General features: G+C 40.0%; 1 protein-coding gene across 1 annotated transcript in view; it reads right to left on the minus strand.

Moving 5' to 3' along the window:
• Positions 1 to 10,446, minus strand: part of dmrt1 (doublesex and mab-3 related transcription factor 1) — a 64,969-nt gene extending 54,523 nt beyond the window's left edge. Inside the window, exons 1-2 of the mRNA XM_042320204.1 lie at positions 9,939 to 10,446; positions 7,670 to 7,850 (exon numbers count right to left, since the gene is read on the minus strand). Coding sequence (XP_042176138.1) covers positions 7,670 to 7,850; positions 9,939 to 10,154 — 397 coding nt within the window. The 5' untranslated portion in view covers positions 10,155 to 10,446. The remainder of the gene's footprint in view (positions 1 to 7,669; positions 7,851 to 9,938) is intronic.
• Between the last annotated feature and the right edge of the window lie 7,790 nt (positions 10,447 to 18,236).

Below are 18,236 nucleotides of genomic sequence, written 5' to 3' on the forward strand. Positions count from 1 at the left end.
ATATCTCACTATCAGTAGATTAGGAGACAGAAGTGTTGTGTGTGTCCCAGGTCTGACCGTTGTCCTCATGGCTGAATCACTGAGTGCTCAACTCCTCTCCTCTCTGTCACCGGTCCAGGGGCCACAAACACACACAGTGGCAGCAGCCTTGACCGGGTTGGTATTCCAGTCCAGAGCTGATATCAGGCTTGAAGGAACAAGCTGTTTCTGCCTCCTTACTTCCTCTACCACAGAGTGATCAAAAGATGGACTTGAGGCTGGCACCAGGACATATAGTACCAGGACATCAGGACTACACTATAGTACCAGGACATCAGGACTAGGACTACACTATAGTACCAGGACATAAGGACTATACTGATAGTACCAGGACATCAGGACTATACTGATAGTACCAGGACATCAGGACTATACTGATAGTACCAGGACATCAGTACTACACTATAGTACCAGGACATCAGGACTATACTGATAGTACCAGGACATCAGGACTACACTATAGTACCAGGACATCAGGACTATACTAATAGTACCAGGACATCAGGACTATACTGATAGTACCAGGACATCAGTACTACACTATAGTACCAGGACATCAGGACTATACTGATAGTACCAGGACATCAGGACTATACTGATAGTACCAGGACATCAGGACTACACTATAGTACCAGGACATCAGGACTATACTAATAGTACCAGGACATCAGTACTAGACTATAGTACCAGGACATCAGAACTACACTATAGTACCAGGACATCAGGACTATACTGATAGTACCAGGACATCAGTACTAGACTATAGTACCAGGACATCAGTACTAGACTATAGTACCAGGACATCAGGACTATACTAATAGTACCAGGACATCAGTACTAGACTATAGTACCAGGACATCAGAACTACACTATAGTACCAGGACATCAGGACTAGGACTACACAGAAAGTCCTCCACATGAGATGCTGTACACTGTCCTCCCAATGTCTGCAGAGCCAGTTGTGTCCACTGACCTCCCAATGTCTGCAGAGCCAGTTGTGTCCACTGACCTCCCAATGTCTGCAGAGCCAGTTGTGTCCACATCAAAATGACATTGCATTGACAGGCGGTCCCGAGATCAAAGGCTTTTGATATCAAACCGCAGAGCTGCATGTAGCCACGTGCGCACATTTGTTGATATTCCTTGCTAGTTAGTCAGTTATTTGCCCAGTTATAGCACATTTTTGGTCGGCAAACAGGGTTCATAGGGATATGAAAATCCTGTAAAAGTCATAGCGTGTGCATCACGGTTGATTCACTGATGTGGTCATCCTGTCTGGGATGGCGCCCCCCCTTGGGTTGTACCATGGCGGAGTTCTTTGTGGGCTATACTCAGCCTTGTCTCAGGATGGTAAGTTGGTGGCTGAAGATATCCCTCTAGTGGTGTGGGGGCTGTGCTTTGGCAAAGTGGGTGGGGTTATATCCTTCCTGTTTGGCCCTGTCTGGGGGTGTCCTCGGATGGGGCCACAGTGTCTCCTGACCCCTCCTGTCTCAGCCTCCAGTATTTATGCTGCAGTAGTTAATGTGTCGGGGGGCTAGGGTCAGTTTGTTATATCTGGAGTACCTCTCCTGTCCTATTCGGTGTCCTGTGTGAATCTAAGTGTGCGTTCTCTAATTCTCTCTTTCTCTCTCTCTCTCTCTCTCTCTCGCTCTCTCGGAGGACCTGAGCCCTAGGACCATGCCCCAGGACTACCTGACATGATGACTCCTTGCTGTCCCCAGTCCACCTGGCCGTGCTGCTGCTCCAGTTTCAACTGTTCTGCCTTATTATTATTCGACCATGCTGGTCATTTATGAACATTTGAACATCTTGGCCATGTTCTGTTATAATCTCCACCCGGCACAGCCAGAAGAGGACTGGCCACCCCACATAGCCTGGTTCCTCTCTAGGTTTCTTCCTAGGTTTTGGCCTTTCTAGGGAGTTTTTCCTAGCCACCGTGCTTCTACACCTGCATTGCTTGCTGTTTGGGGTTTTAGGCTGGGTTTCTGTACAGCACTTTGAGATATCAGCTGATGTACGAAGGGCTATATAAATAAATTTGATTTGATTTGATTTGATCACCTGCATGTGTGATTGGGCCTGTGGGCCGCCCCCCTTTTGTAGGTCCACAATGATTTTGTTAGTCACTCTCACTCAGATATTATATTCAAAACTGCAGTAGAATTGGAGCAAACATGCTTTGAAACTGCAACATTTGTCTCTATGCACCATGTCAAAAACTGTTCTGTCAGCCGTCAAGGGGGGGGTCCCCAAAAGGCTAGGGTCGGGACTGACTGCGTGTGTGGGTTATGAATGTGGGTACCCGCCAGCCACTGCTGCCCCTCATAATGTGTTCAGATTCTTTGTGGCCCCCACCCCTATCAAAATTACTGCCCATCCCTGGCAATTAATGATAGACAACAGACTAACTAGATAGCCAATTCAAAACATAACATGTAGCCTGGCTAACTATCTCGCTAGTTAACTAATTAGCTAATAGGATCTATTAATGTCATTGTCATGTCTGATGTCCTAAAATAAATATTGTGAATAACCGCAAATGAATGGTTGTGTTGATAAACCAGAGCAAAACTGTTGGAAAACACCTCTAAAGCAATGAAATAGCTGCAAAATAATTCTGACACAGTTGGAAAGCTGTTATTCCCCGATATTCAACATTGGCCAAGTCATTCTGACAACATTCAAATATTCTTAGAATAGCCTAAACCACAAATAACTACCAATGCTGGCAATAGATCTCCAGTGAAACCTGCCTTACCAGGCAGATAAACAAGTTAGTTAGTTACCTTGCTTTGAGGTAGCCAACCTTAGCCATTTGATCGCTGATTCATTAAAGTAGGAAAGTATTTTATATTATAAAGACATAATAAGTATTTGGTTGTAATTGGAATGTTGTAATATTTCTTAGGCCAACCATCCTCCAGGCGAACCTTAAAGGGAAAGTGTTCTATTTTGAGACAAGCTTGACTCTGCAAAGAAGCCAATAGGCAGAGGGGAGCCTGCATTTAAATCTGATAATAATAATGCTAATAATAATAATAATAATAATAATCATAATGATAACAATAATTGTATTGTGTAAAGTGGTTCCTTGCATCATTCAACAGAATTTGATATCACAATTTTGGCCCCTGGTGTTACAGACCATTAGAAGTGAATTGAGCTTTCAGACAAGGAAAAAAATCAGTCCTACTTGTTCAAAAGGACTAGTGGCTAAAAAAGTTCATGTCAAGCCCTGTGTTTGATTGTAATATGTTCAACTGATCTAAACCCAATAGTTATAAACATAGGTACTAGATTATATTAGTTGTGGTAGTCATGGCATTATACTGTGTTATAAACATAGGTACTAGATTATATTAGTTGTGGTAGTCACTGTGTTATAAACATAGGTACTAGATTATATTAGTTGTGGTAGTCACTGTGTTATAAACATAGGTACTAGATTATATTAGTTGTGGTAGTCACTGTGTTATAAACATAGGTACTAGATTATATTAGTTGTGGTAGTCATGGCATTATACTGTGTTATAAACATAGGTACTAGATTATATTAGTTGTGATAGTCACTGTGTTATAAACATAGGTACTAGATTATATTAGTTGTGGTAGTCACTGTGTTATAAACATAGGTACTAGATTATATTAGTTGTGGTAGTCACTGTGTTATAAACATAGGTACTAGATTATATTAGTTGTGGTAGTCACTGTGTTATAAACATAGGTACTAGATTATATTAGTTGTGGTAGTCACTGTGTTATAAACATAGGTACTAGATTATATTAGTTGTGGTAGTCACTGTGTTATAAACATAGGTACTAGATTATATTAGTTGTGGTAGTCACTGTGTTATAAACATAGGTACTAGATTATATTAGTTGTGGTAGTCACTGTGTTATAAACATAGGTACTAGATTATATTAGTTGTGGTAGTCACTGTGTTATAAACATAGGTACTAGATTATATTAGTTGTGGTAGTCACTGTGTTATAAACATAGGTACTAGATTATATTAGTTGTGGTAGTCATGGCATTATACTGTGTTATAAACATAGGTACTAGATTATATTAGTTGTGGTAGTCATGGCATTATACTGTGTTATAAACATAGGTACTAGATTATATTAGTTGTGATAGTCACTGTGTTATAAACATAGGTACTAGATTATATTAGTTGTGGTAGTCACTGTGTTATAAACATAGGTACTAGATTATATTAGTTGTGGTAGTCACTGTGTTATAAACATAGGTACTAGATTATATTAGTTGTGGTAGTCACTGTGTTATAAACATAGGTACTAGATTATATTAGTTGTGGTAGTCACTGTGTTATAAACATAGGTACTAGATTATATTAGTTGTGGTAGTCACTGTGTTATAAACATAGGTACTAGATTATATTAGTTGTGGTAGTCACTGTGTTATAAACATAGGTACTAGATTATATTAGTTGTGGTAGTCACTGTGTTATAAACATAGGTACTAGATTATATTAGTTGTGGTAGTCACTGTGTTATAAACATAGGTACTAGATTATATTAGTTGTGGTAGTCACTGTGTTATAAACATAGGTACTAGATTATATTAGTTGTGGTAGTCACTGTGTTATAAACATAGGTACTAGATTATATTAGTTGTGGTAGTCACTGTGTTATAAACATAGGTACTAGATTATATTAGTTGTGGTAGTCATGGCATTATACTGTGTTATAAACATAGGTACTAGATTATATTAGTTGTGGTAGTCATGGCATTATACTGTGTTATAAACATAGGTACTAGATTATATTAGTTGTGGTAGTCATGGCATTATACTGTGTTATAAACATAGGTACTAGATTATATTAGTTGTGGTAGTCATGGCATTATACTGTGTTATAAACATAGGTACTAGATTATATTAGTTGTGGTAGTCATGGCATTATACTGTGTTATAAACATAGGTACTAGATTATATTAGTTGTGGTAGTCATGGCATTATACTGTGTTATAAACATAGGTACTAGATTATATTAGTTGTGGTAGTCACTGTGTTATAAACATAGGTACTAGATTATATTAGTTGTGGTAGTCACTGTGTTATAAACATAGGGACTAGATTATATTAGTTGTGGTAGTCATGGCATTATACTGTGTTATAAACATAGGGACCAGATTATATTAGTTGTGGTAGTCATGGCATTATACTGTGTTATAAACATAGGTACTAGATTATATTAGTTGTGGTAGTCACTGTGTTATAAACATAGGTACTAGATTATATTAGTTGTGATAGTCACTGTGTTATAAACATAGGTACTAGATTATATTAGTTGTGGTAGTCACTGTGTTATAAACATAGGTACTAGATTATATTAGTTGTGGTAGTCACTGTGTTATAAACATAGGTACTAGATTATATTAGTTGTGGTAGTCACTGTGTTATAAACATAGGTACTAGATTATATTAGTTGTGATAGTCACTGTGTTATAAACATAGGTACTAGATTATATTAGTTGTGGTAGTCACTGTGTTATAAACATAGGTACTAGATTATATTAGTTGTGATAGTCACTGTGTTATAAACATAGGTACTAGATTATATTAGTTGTGGTAGTCACTGTGTTATAAACATAGGTACTAGATTATATTAGTTGTGATAGTCACTGTGTTATAAACATAGGTACTAGATTATATTAGTTGTGGTAGTCACTGTGTTATAAACATAGGGACTAGATTATATTAGTTGTGGTAGTCACTGTGTTATAAACATAGGGACCAGATTATATTAGTTGTGGTAGTCACTGTGTTATAAACATAGGGACCAGATTATATTAGTTGTGGTAGTCATGGCATTATACTGTGTTATAAACATAGGTACTAGATTATATTAGTTGTGGTAGTCACTGTGTTATAAACATAGGTACTAGATTATATTAGTTGTGGTAGTCATGGCATTATACTGTGTTATAAACATAGGTACTAGATTATATTAGTTGTGGTAGTCACTGTGTTATAAACATAGGGACCAGATTATATTAGTTGTGGTAGTCACTGTGTTATAAACATAGGGACTAGATTATATTAGTTGTGGTAGTCACTGTGTTATAAACATAGGTACTAGATTATATTAGTTGTGGTAGTCACTGTGTTATAAACATAGGTACTAGATTATATTAGTTGTGGTAGTCACTGTGTTATAAACATAGGTACTAGATTATATTAGTTGTGGTAGTCACTGTGTTATAAACATAGGTACTAGATTATATTAGTTGTGGTAGTCACTGTGTTATAAACATAGGTACTAGATTATATTAGTTGTGGTAGTCACTGTGTTATAAACATAGGGACCAGATTATATTAGTTGTGGTAGTCATGGCATTATACTGTGTTATAAACATAGGTACTAGATTATATTAGTTGTGGTAGTCATGGCATTATACTGTGTTATAAACATAGGGACCAGATTATATTAGTTGTGGTAGTCACTGTGTTATAAACATAGGGACCAGATTATATTAGTTGTGGTAGTCATGGCATTATACTGTGTTATAAACATAGGTACTAGATTATATTAGTTGTGGTAGTCATGGCATTATACTGTGTTATAAACATAGGTACTAGATTATATTAGTTGTGGTAGTCATGGCATTATACTGTGTTATAAACATAGGTACTAGATTATATTAGTTGTGGTAGTCACTGTGTTATAAACATAGGTACTAGATTATATTAGTTGTGGTAGTCACTGTGTTATAAACATAGGTACTAGATTATATTAGTTGTGGTAGTCACTGTGTTATAAACATAGGTACTAGATTATATTAGTTGTGGTAGTCATGGCATTATACTGTGTTATAAACATAGGTACTAGATTATATTAGTTGTGGTAGTCATGGCATTATACTGTGTTATAAACATAGGTACTAGATTATATTAGTTGTGGTAGTCACTGTGTTATAAACATAGGTACTAGATTATATTAGTTGTGGTAGTCATGGCATTATACTGTGTTATAAACATAGGTACTAGATTATATTAGTTGTGGTAGTCACTGTGTTATAAACATAGGTACTAGATTATATTAGTTGTGGTAGTCACTGTGTTATAAACATAGGTACTAGATTATATTAGTTGTGGTAGTCACTGTGTTATAAACATAGGTACTAGATTATATTAGTTGTGGTAGTCACTGTGTTATAAACATAGGGACCAGATTATATTAGTTGTGGTAGTCACTGTGTTATAAACATAGGTACTAGATTATATTAGTTGTGGTAGTCACTGTGTTATAAACATAGGTACTAGATTATATTAGTTGTGGTAGTCATGGCATTATACTGTGTTATAAACATAGGTACTAGATTATATTAGTTGTGGTAGTCATGGCATTATACTGTGTTATAAACATAGGGACCAGATTATATTAGTTGTGGTAGTCACTGTGTTATAAACATAGGGACCAGATTATATTAGTTGTGGTAGTCATGGCATTATACTGTGTTATAAACATAGGGACCAGATTATATTAGTTGTGGTAGTCATGGCATTATACTGTGTTATAAACATAGGGACCAGATTTACATCAGTAACACCAATATGTTTGGACGTGGGTGGATGCACATGGATTGAATGTGTGTCATATATACCTGCATTAGAAGGTGAGGTACCAGCTGAGGTGTTTCCACAGGTAGGTGATCGTCCTCCAGACACCGAGGACAGACAGTCTCCAGTGGGCTCATTCTTCACAACAACCTCCTGACTGGACAGCGTGGCTGGGCTACAGAGCCCCATCTCCTCCTCTTGAGCCTGCTGCCTTCGCAGAGCCACCTGCACACACACACAGAGAAAGAGGCACACACACACAGAGAAAGAGGCACACACACACAGAGAAAGAGGGACACACACACACACACACAGAGAAAGAGGCACACACACACACACAGAAAGAGGGACACACACAGAGAGAGAAAGAGGGACACACACACACACACACAGAAAGAGGGACACACACAGAGAGAAAGAGGCACACACACAGAGAGAGAAAGAGGGACACACACACACACACAGAGAAAGAGGCACACACACAGAGAGAAAGAGGCACACACACAGAGAGAAAGAGGCACACACAGAGAGAGAAAGAGGGACACACACAGAGAGAAAGAGGGACACACACAGAGAGAAAGAGGCACACACACAGAGAGAAAGAGGCACACACACACAGAGAGAAAGAGGCACACACACACACACACACAGAGAAAGAGGCACACACACACACACACAGAGAAAGAGGCACACACACACACAGAGAAAGAGGGACACACACAGAGAGAAAGAGGCACACACACACACACACACACACAGAGAAAGAGGCACACACACACAGAGAAAGACACATACATGCACACCCACAGTTAGTTACTGTATTGAGGAAGGATAGAGACATGACAGACATACAAGCAGGAAGGTAGACACTGACCGACCGACCCGACCGACTGACCGACCGACCGACCCGCATACTCCTGGACCTCATTGGCCAGTTCCCACACCCAGATTAAGCCTACTCATGGACCTCATTGGCCAGTTCCCACACCCAGATTAAGCCTGCTCCTGGACCTCATTGGCCAGTTTCCACACCCAGATTAAGTCTGCTCCTGGACCTCATTGGCCAGTTTCCACACCCAGCCTGCTCCTGGACCTCATTGGCCAGTTTCCACACCCAGCCTGCTCCTGGACCTCATTGGCCAGTTCCCACACCCAGCCTGCTCCTGGACCCTCATTCCCACACCCAGGCCAGTTCCCACACCCAGCCTGCTCCTGGACCTCATTGGCCAGTTCCCACACCCAGCCTGCTCCTGGACCTCATTGGCCAGTTCCCACACCCAGCCTGCTCCTGGACCTCATTGGCCAGTTCCCACACCCAGCCTGCTCCTGGACCTGATGTAAAATGCATGTAGAGAATATCTTTGGGTTTACTTTGACCACAGCCTGTTTTTAATTCATATTAGCTCCTATCTTTGTCCACCAAATCTACCTACACATGAAAATATAGGAATTCCTGCATGTCAGTGAACTTGGAAACAATTGGACATTACAAACTTTATAAACATTTTATTGTCTCACAATCATATCTCCTGAAGAAGGCTTACTGACAGACAGGGAGTGACTTCAGCTTCTTCCACTACGAGCAGATTAGGTTACTCTACATGTAGCCTATCTGACTAAAGTATTGACCTTGAGTGAATTAGACAAATTCCACAAAGCCACCAGTCTCTCTGATCATCAGAGTTCGTCATAAACTTCCTTCACTTTGGACTCCGTGTTAGTAAACTACAAGTAGCCCAAATTAAAGTGCCTTGTAGTAAAATTATAGTTTACAAATTACAATGCAGCAGATATTTAAAGCAAAATTGATAGTGTACATTTTGGCACTATTCTAACATCGTATTTCAATAACCTGGGTTCCATCCATGCTTCAGATTATGTATTGGTCTTCACATTTAGCTGTCTGAGGGAAACTCCAGCATGATGGTGTATTCACATTGTAGCAGATTGTAGCCACCTAGCTATTCAATGTATCCATGTATCTAAACAAATGCCTTTGTTGTGATCAACTGTGTAAATACGGAACATAAACAAACAACTGTAGGATGAAAGGAAAATAAATCTGACAGACTATTTGAAAACCACAGCAGCAAACTGTAGCTAATAAATTATTGCTAACGTTAACCAGCTAAAGTTAGCTAGTTCCACACAGCACAATGCACAATCCACGTAATGCATATAATTGCAAAACAGCATTATTTACATTTACTGTGGAAAAAAAACAATGCATAGTTTAATCGAAAGATCCTAATACAATGCACTGCTAAATGTGTTTGCAACAATGCACTATTGCAAACTACAGTAGTTCCCTACCTGGGCCGCCATAACTCTCTGCCGCTCCGCGATCAGTTTGCATTTCTGGCACTGGCAGTCTCTCCAGTTGCAGAAGCGCTTGTGTCCCTTCAGCGGCGACACGTAGCCGTGGTTCCTGCACCGGGAGCACTTGGGCATCCGCGGGGGTTTCTTCCCGGGAGACGCGGACGGGGGACCGGCACACTCCAGCAGCTTGGTCTGCTCGTCGTCGCTCATTGTCGGGGTGGTAAGTGGTAGCTAGTGGTGATGGTGACGGTGGCTTCTGGCCGGTTGCAGGAAAATCTTCAGCAAAAAAACTGATGCTCGGCGACCAACGGCTCTTCTCTCGCGACACAAGTGACAACTAGTACGGTGAGTTTATCTTATTGAAGTTTTTAATGTCGCGAGAAGTTGATGCAATATTGAGAACCTACAAGGTTACTGTCCCACGTGTACTCTCACCCTCCAACGTCACCGTGGACAGTTTGGCCCAAACTCAGCATTCCAGGCCGTAGGGGGGTGATAGCATGCCCGACCCAGCCCAGTTCTGGCGGGCACTCCTCTCCTCTACCCACTCGCTGACCAGATGAACCCTGGCACTGTATAATGAAGATATATCTTGCAGGAAGTTGTTTTAACATAATGCTTTCCCTCAGAGTTAATGTATGCAACAGGGCCAGGTTTATCAAATTTGACCTTGCAAAGCCCTCTGAACGCTACCCAGTGGGCATTACGACAGTGATCAAGACGTATTTTTCTGGTTGAAATGTGATCGGGACATCTAACCAGATCACAACTAGATGAAGACATATTTTTCATGATGTCTTTTTTGGCGTCTTATTTTGATTAATATCTGTGTTTTGGTTGAAATCTGATTATATAAATTATCTAAATGCTACTCAATTAATAGACACCAATCTACAGTATATAAACAATGTACAGTATATAAACATGTGCATAGTGTTTGTGGGCCATGCACACATTGCATATAATACACTATTCCAATTGGAGTAATGTTATTTTTCAGCAGAGTGATTCAGTTTAACACATTTGGTAAACAAACAGTTGGCAGAGCCCACCAAAGCAGGTTAGGGTCTGGTGGCATATTGTACCCAGTCATCACACTGGGCTCGGGCATATTCCGTTTGAGACTGTGGACTAATGCATTTCTTGTTGGACTGCATTTTTTGGACAAAGTTCATTTGGGAGATGCATTTGTACAATCAATGACTGTGAAGAGAACAGTGAATTCAATCTAGAAGCGGCCTTTTTTGGTTAATTGTATCGATGTGTCACGTCAGAAGTAACCTGTATTGATCTGGCTAAATTAATTCACGTCAGAAGTAACCTGTATTGATCTGGCTAAATTAATTCACGTCAGAAGTAACCTGTATTGATCTGGCTAAATTAATTCACGTCAGAAGTAACCTGTATTGATCTGGCTAAATTCGTCCACGTCAGAAGTAATCTGTATTGATCTGGCTAAATTAATTCACGTCAGAAGTAACCTGTATTGATCTGGCTAAATTAATTCACGTCAGAAGTAACCTGTATTGATCTGGCTAAATTCATCCACGTCAGAAGTAACCTGTATTGATCTGGCTAAATTCATCCACGTCAGAAGTAACCTGTATTGATCTGGCTAAATTAATTCACGTCAGAAGTAACCTGTATTGATCTGGCTAAATTCATCCACGTCAGAAGTAACCTGTATTGATCTGGCTAAATTCATCCACGTCAGAAGTAACCTGTATTGATCTGGCTAAATTCATCCACGTCAGAAGTAACCTGTATTGATCTGGCTAAATTTGTTCACGTCAGAAGTAACCTGTATTGATCTGGCTAAATTTGTTCACGTCAGAAGTAACCCGTATTGATCTGGCTAAATTCATTCACGTCAGAGGTAACCTGTATTGATCTGGCTGAATTCGTCCACGTCAGAAGTAACCTGTATTGATCTTGGAGCATGGTGCCTTGCCAAAGGAGTTACAGCTGGAGTTTCCTTGGATACAGATGACGAGTCCCTCAGTCACAAAATCCCAGGAGTGGTCAGTGCACGTCACCTGACCCGTATGTATGGTAAATGGAAGGAAGGAGAAAAGCCTGTTGATATTATTGTGGTTTGAGGAGACTTTACCTGATTTAAAAAAATAAATATTTAACCATTAATTAACCAGGCAAGTGATTTAAGAACAAATTCTTATTTACAATGACGGCCTATTTGGGAACAGTAGGTTAACTGCCTTGTTCAGGGGCAGAACAACAGATTTTTACCTTGTCAGGTCAGGGATTCGATCCAGCAACCTTTCGGTTACTGGCCCAACGCTACCTGTTGCCCCAACATTTGAAGCTTTGATATGTAAGGTATGCGGTGAGAGCATTTGTTTCTAAACCACTACATTTTGGGAATTGTAAAAGATATGGGCATGTGCCCTGTTAGGGTGAAAGAGGTCACCCTAACAGGGCACTCTCTAATTCTCTCTTTCTTTCTCTCTCTCGGAGGACCTGAGCCCTAGGACCATGCCTCAGGACTACCTGACATGATGACTCCTTGCTGTCCCCAGTCCACCTGGCTGTGCTGCTGCTCCAGTTTCAACTGTTCTGCCTTATTATTATTGGACCATGCTGGTCATTTATGAACATTTGGACATCTTGGCCATGTTCTGTTATAATCTCCACCCGGCACAGCCAGAAGAGGACTGGACACCCCACATAGCCTGGTTCCTCTCTAGGTTTCTTCCTAGGTTTTGGCCTTTCTAGGGAGTTTTTCCTAGCCACCGTGCTTCTACACCTGCATTGCTTGCTGTTTGGGGTTTTAGGCTGGGTTTCTGTACAGCACTTTGAGATACGAAGGGCTATATAAATAAATGTGATTTGATTTGATTTGGCTGTACGGCAGATCTCCTATGTGGAGGCGGTGAGCAGAGTCAAAGGGGTAAGAGGCCACAGTGCTGAAGAAGATATGGAGGTGGATGTACCTCAACCAGTTGTAAATGTTTTAAATCCATCGAGTGATCTGGATGCACTCATTGCGAAGAAGGTGAATGTTTTTAGCCATTTATAGCCATTAGCCATTTATATAATTGTACAGCACAAGTGTTTAAGAAGTCCAAGAAAGTGGACATTATTATATCTTTAGCCAAAAAGTTTTTGGGCCTCCAAGCCTTCACGGCAGAAGCACTGCAAGGACTACTGATGCCAGAAAATGTCCCGATTAGAATTTGAGAATTGAATATTAAAGCAGGTTTATTTTGTTTAGAGAAAGTTTATTTTTTGTTAGTTTGTATGATTTTTACCCCGCATCCTTATTATCCAGCCGTGCAGTAGGTGGCGGAATTCACTTCCAACTGTTGAGAAGGCCATTATACCAGAGAAGAAGAAGAAGTTCCAGCTAAAACTGGGATTGGAATCTGTAGCCCACAGCGCCCCCTAAGTGTCATGGTGGAGAAAAAAATCAGCCAATCCCTGTTTTTTATCCATTCTCTCAGATGTTTTATCCATTCTCTCAGATGTTTTATCCATTCTCTCAGATGTTTTATCCATTCTCTCAGATGTTTTATCCATTCTCTCAGATGATTTATCCATTCTCTCAGATGTTTTATCCATTCTCTCAGATGATTTATCCATTCTCTCAGATGATTTATCCATTCTCTCAGATGTTTTATCCATTCTCTCAGATGTTTTATCCATTCTCTCAGATGTTTTATCCATTCTCTCAGATGTTTTATCCATTCTCTCAGATGATTTATCCATTCTCTCAGATGATTTATCCATTCTCTCAGATGTTTTATCCATTCTCTCAGATGATTTATCCATTCTCTCAGATGTTTTATCCATTCTCTCAGATGTTTTATCCATTCTCTCAGATGTTTTATCCATTCTCTCAGATGTTTTTCCATCTCTCAGATGATTTATCCATTCTCTCAGATGATTTATCCATTCTCTCAGATGTTTTTCCATCCATTTCTCCATTCTCTCAGATGATTTATCCATTCTCAGATGTTTTATCCATTCTCAGATGTTTTATCCATTCTCTCAGATGTTTTATCCATTCTCTCAGATGTTTTATCCATTCTCTCAGATGATTTATCCATTCTCTCAGATGTTTTATCCATTCTCTCAGATGTTTTATCCATTCTCTCAGATGTTTTATCCATTCTCTCAGATGATTTATCCATTCTCTCAGATGATTTATCCATTCTCTCAGATGATTTATCCATTCTCTCAGATGTTTTATCCATTCTCTCAGATGATTTATCCATTCTCTCAGATGTTTTATCCATTCTCTCAGATGTTTTATCCATTCTCTCAGATGTTTTATCCATTCTCTCAGATGTTTTATCCATTCTCTCAGATGTTTTATCCATTCTCTCAGATGTTTTATCCATTCTCTCAGATGTTTTATCCATTCTCTCAGATGTTTTATCCATTCTCTCAGATGTTTTATCCATTCTCTCAGATGTTTTATCCATTCTCTCAGATGATTTATCCATTCTCTCAGATGTTTTATCCATTCTCTCAGATGATTTATCCATTCTCTCAGATGTTTATCCATTCCATGTTTTATCCATTCTCTCAGATGTTTTATCCATTCTCTCAGATGTTTTATCCATTCTCTCAGATGTTTTATCCATTCTCTCAGATGTTTTATCCATTCTCTCTCAGATCCATTTTCAGATGTTTTATCCATTCTCTCAGATGTTTTATCCATTCTCTCAGATGTTTTATCCATTCTCTCAGATGTTTTATCCATTCTCTCAGATGATTTATCCATTCTCTCAGATGTTTTATCCATTCTCTCAGATGTTTTATCCATTCTCTCAGATGTTTTATCCATTCTCTCAGATGTTTTATCCATTCTCTCAGATGTTTTATCCATTCTCTCAGATGTTTTATCCATTCTCTCAGATGTTTTATCCATTCTCTCAGATGTTTTATCCATTCTCTCAGATGTTTTATCCATTCTCTCAGATGTTTTATCCATTCTCTCAGATGTTTTATCCATTCTCTCAGATGTTTTATCCATTCTCTCAGATGTTTTATCCATTCTCTCAGATGTTTTATCCATTCTCTCAGATGTTTTATCCATTCTCTCAGATGTTTTATCCATTCTCTCAGATGTTTTATCCATTCTCTCAGATGTTTTATCCATTCTCTCAGATGTTTTATCCATTCTCTCAGATGTTTTATCCATTCTCTCAGATGTTTTATCCATTATCCATTCTCTCAGATGATTTATCCATTCTCTCAGATGTTTTATCCATTCTCTCAGATGTTTTATCCATTCTCTCAGATGTTTTATCCATTCTCTCAGATGTTTTATCCATTCTCTCAGATGTTTTATCCATTCTCTCAGATGTTTTATCTCCATTTATCCATTCTCTCAGATGTTTTATCCATTCTCTCAGATGTTTTATCCATTCTCTCAGATGATTTATCCATTCTCTCAGATGTTTTATCCATTCTCTCAGATGTTTTATCCATTCTCTCAGATGATTTATCCATTCTCTCAGATGTTTTATCCATTCTCTCAGATGATTTATCCATTCTCTCAGATGTTTTATCCATTCTCTCAGATGTTTTATCCATTCTCTCAGATGTTTTATCCATTCTCTCAGATGATTTATCCATTCTCTCAGATGTTTTATCCATTCTCTCAGATGTTTTATCCATTCTCTCAGATGATTTATCCATTCTCTCAGATGATTTATCCATTCTCTCAGATGTTTTATCCATTCTCTCAGATGTTTTATCCATTCTCTCAGATGTTTTATCCATTCTCTCAGATGATTTATCCATTCTCTCAGATGTTTTATCCATTCTCTCAGATGATTTATCCATTCTCTCAGATGATTTATCCATTCTCTCAGATGTTTTATCCATTCTCTCAGATGATTTATCCATTCTCTCAGATGATTTATCCATTCTCTCAGATGATTTATCCATTCTCTCAGATGATTTATCCATTCTCTCAGATGATTTATCCATTCTCTCAGATGATTTATCCATTCTCTCAGATGATTTATCCATTCTCTCAGATGATTTATCCATTCTCTCAGATGATTTATCCATTCTCTCAGATGATTTATCCATTCTCTCAGATGATTTATCCATTCTCTCAGATGATTTATCCATTCTCTCAGATGTTTTATCCATTCTCTCAGATGTTTTATCCATTCTCTCAGATGTTTTATCCATTCTCTCAGATGATTTATCCATTCTCTCAGATGTTTTATCCATTCTCTCAGATGATTTATCCATTCTCTCAGATGTTTTATCCATTCTCTCAGATGATTTATCCATTCTCTCAGATGTTTTATCCATTCTCTCAGATGATTTATCCATTCTCTCAGATTTGTTATCCATTCCTTCAGATTATTTTTATTTTTTTATTTCACCTTTATTTAACCAGGTAGGCCAGTTCAGAACACCTTTATTTAACCAGGTAGGCTAGTTGAGAACACCTTTATTTAACCAGGTAGGCTAGTTGAGAACAAGTTCTCATTTGCAACTGCGACCTGGCCAAGATAAAGCATAGCAGTGTGAACAGACAACACAGAGTTACACATGGAGTAAACAATTAACAAGTCAATAACACAGTAGGGGAAAAAAAGGAAAAAAAAGGCCAAATGAGGTGTTGGCTTTAGGGATGATCAGTGAGATACACCTGCTGGAGCGCGTGCTACGGATGGGTGTTGCCATCGTGACCAGTGAACTAAGATAAGGCGGAGCTTTACCTAGCATGGACTTGTAGATGACCTGGAGCCAGTGGGTCTGGCGACGAATATGTAGCGAGGGCCAGCCGACTAGAGCATACAAGTCGCAGTGGTGGGTGGTATAAAGTGCTTTAGTGACAAAACGGATGGCACTGTGATAAACTGCATCCAGTTTGCTGAGTAGAGTGTTGGAAGCAATTTTGTAGATGACATCGCCGAAGTCGAGGATCGGTAGGATAGTCAGTTTTACTAGGGTAGGTTTGGCGGCGTGAGTGAAGGAGGCTTTGTTGCGGAATAGAAAGCCGACTCTTGATTTGATTTTCGATTGGAGATGTTTGATATGAGTCTGGAAGGAGAGTTTACAGTCTAGCCAGACACCTAGGTACTTATAGATGTCCACATATTCAAGGTCGGAACCATCCAGGGTGGTGATGCTGGTCAGGCGTGCGGGTGCAGGCAGCGAACGGTTGAAAAGCATGCATTTGGTTTTACTAGCGTTTAAGAGCAGTTGGAGGCCACGGAAGGAGTGTTGTATGGCATTGAAGCTCGTTTGGAGGTTAGATAGCACAGTGTCCAAGGACGGGCCGGAAGTATATAGAATGGTGTCGTCTGCGTAGAGGTGGATCAGGGAATCGCCTGCAGCAAGAGCAACATCATTGATATATACAGAGAAAGGAGTCGGCCCGAGGATTGAACCCTGTGGCACCCCCATAGAGACTGCCAGAGGACCGGACAGCAGGCCCTCCGATTTGACACACTGAACTCTGTCTGCAAAATAATTGGTGAACCAGGCAAGGCAGTCATCCGAAAAACCGAGGCTACTGAGTTTGCCGATAAGAATATGGTGATTGACAGAGTCGAAAGCCTTGACAAGGTCGATGAAGACGGCTGCACAGTACTGTCTTTTATCGATGGTGGTTATGATATCGTTTAGTACCTTGAGCGTGGCTGAGGTGCACCCGTGACTGGCTCGGAAACCAGATTGCACAGCGGAGAAGGTACGGTGGGATTCGAGATGGTCAGTGACCTGTTTGTTGACTTGGCTTTCGAAGACCTTAGATAGGCAGGGCAGGATGGATATAGGTCTGTAACAGTTTGGGTCCAGGGTGTCTCCCCCTTTGAAGAGGGGGATGACTGCGGCAGCTTTCCAATCCTTGGGGATCTCAGACGATATGAAAGAGAGGTTGAACAGGCTAGTAATAGGGGTTGCGACAATGGCGGAGGATAGTTTCAGAAATAGGGGGTCCAGATTGTCAAGCCCAGCTGATTTGTACGGGTCCAGGTTTTGCAGCTCTTTCAGAACATCTGCTATCTGGATTTGGGTAAAGGAGAACCAGGAGAGGCTTGGGCGAGTAGCTGCTGGGGGGGGCGGAGCTGTTGGCCGAAGTTGGAGTAGCCAGGCGGAAGGCATGGCCAGCCGTTGAGAAATGCTTGTTGAAGTTTTCGATAATCATGGATTTATCGGTGGTGACGGTGTTACCTAGCCTCAGTGCAGTGGGCAGCTGGGAGGAGGTGCTCTTGTTCTCCATGGACTTCACAGTGTCCCACAGAGTGTCCCACAGTGTCCCACAGAGTTGGAGCTACAGGATGCAAATTTCTGCCT

Source organism: Oncorhynchus tshawytscha, linkage group LG04 (genome assembly GCF_018296145.1).
Source record: "Oncorhynchus tshawytscha isolate Ot180627B linkage group LG04, Otsh_v2.0, whole genome shotgun sequence".
Taxonomy (NCBI): domain Eukaryota; kingdom Metazoa; phylum Chordata; class Actinopteri; order Salmoniformes; family Salmonidae; genus Oncorhynchus; species Oncorhynchus tshawytscha.